We start from the raw sequence: 822 nt of genomic DNA on the forward strand, positions 1-822 counted from the left end.
GGTTGAGTGTGTGTGAAATTGAGAAAATTAGTGAGAGAAGATCAGCCCATATTATCTCGAGAGAGCTATACTCTTCATCCTCTTTTCTTGGTGTTGGTTTGAGGTGTTGTAGAGACCAGCCCCCCAATCCTTCACATAAACTGGTGCCCCCACGGAGGAGAAGAGAATCCTTCTAACAGGGTTTTGATCTACAGATTGGCATCCATTTGAAGATCAAATCAAGGCCTATGGCGGGAGATGGGTATGAAGTCTTCAAGGGTGGGAAAGGAGAAGATGTGGACAAGTTCATCCGAAGGATCGAATTGATTGCATTGAAGAGCAATAGGGACGATGGTGCATTCAAGGTACGTTTGGTGAGTTTGCTACTTGAAGGTGAAGCACGTGAATGGTATGAAGATAGGCTTGGAGGTGGTGTAAAGGGAGATTGGAATCTTCTTTCTCATGCCTTGAGAGAAGAGTTTGAGAAGGAGGATGATCCTGAGTATTTGTGGAGAGAGCTAAGCAAGCTGCAACAAGGAGAACATGAAGACATCAATGTGCACATAAAAGGTTTGAAGCTTGTTGGAGAAAGATCATAAAGGGACTTGAAGAGAATCAAATGCCCCCTGATTTCTTGAGGAAAGATAGGTTTTTGGTTGTCTTACATCAAAGCATTAGAGACAAAGTGGAGCTCAAGGACCCAGGGACCTACAATGAGGCAGTAAAGGTTGCTAGAGAGCAATGGAGAAAGAAGGTGAGAAGGCATGAAATGGCAAATAGGGAAAGAGAAGAAAATGTACATCAAAGGGATGGTTATGTATCAACAAATAATGTGTTCGAGCC

At 43.3% G+C, this 822-nt stretch overlaps 1 protein-coding gene across 1 annotated transcript; it reads left to right on the plus strand.

Moving 5' to 3' along the window:
• Window positions 1-227: 227 nt before the first annotated feature.
• On the plus strand, window positions 228-578 carry LOC147420043 (uncharacterized). The gene has a single exon (XM_086504203.1). The coding sequence runs from the start codon at window positions 228-230 to the stop codon at window positions 576-578; it is 351 nt and encodes a 116-aa protein (XP_086360329.1).
• Window positions 579-822: the final 244 nt, after the last annotated feature.

This window comes from Adiantum capillus-veneris, chromosome 28 (assembly GCF_014529385.1).
Source record: "Adiantum capillus-veneris isolate H3 chromosome 28, ASM1452938v2, whole genome shotgun sequence".
NCBI lineage: Eukaryota > Viridiplantae > Streptophyta > Polypodiopsida > Polypodiales > Pteridaceae > Adiantum > Adiantum capillus-veneris.

Bases quoted from the DNA above. Each gene is read 5' to 3' on its own strand.
- LOC147420043 (XM_086504203.1), top strand. From the start codon at position 228: ATGGCGGGAGATGGGTATGAAGTCTTCAAGGGTGGGAAAGGAGAAGAT.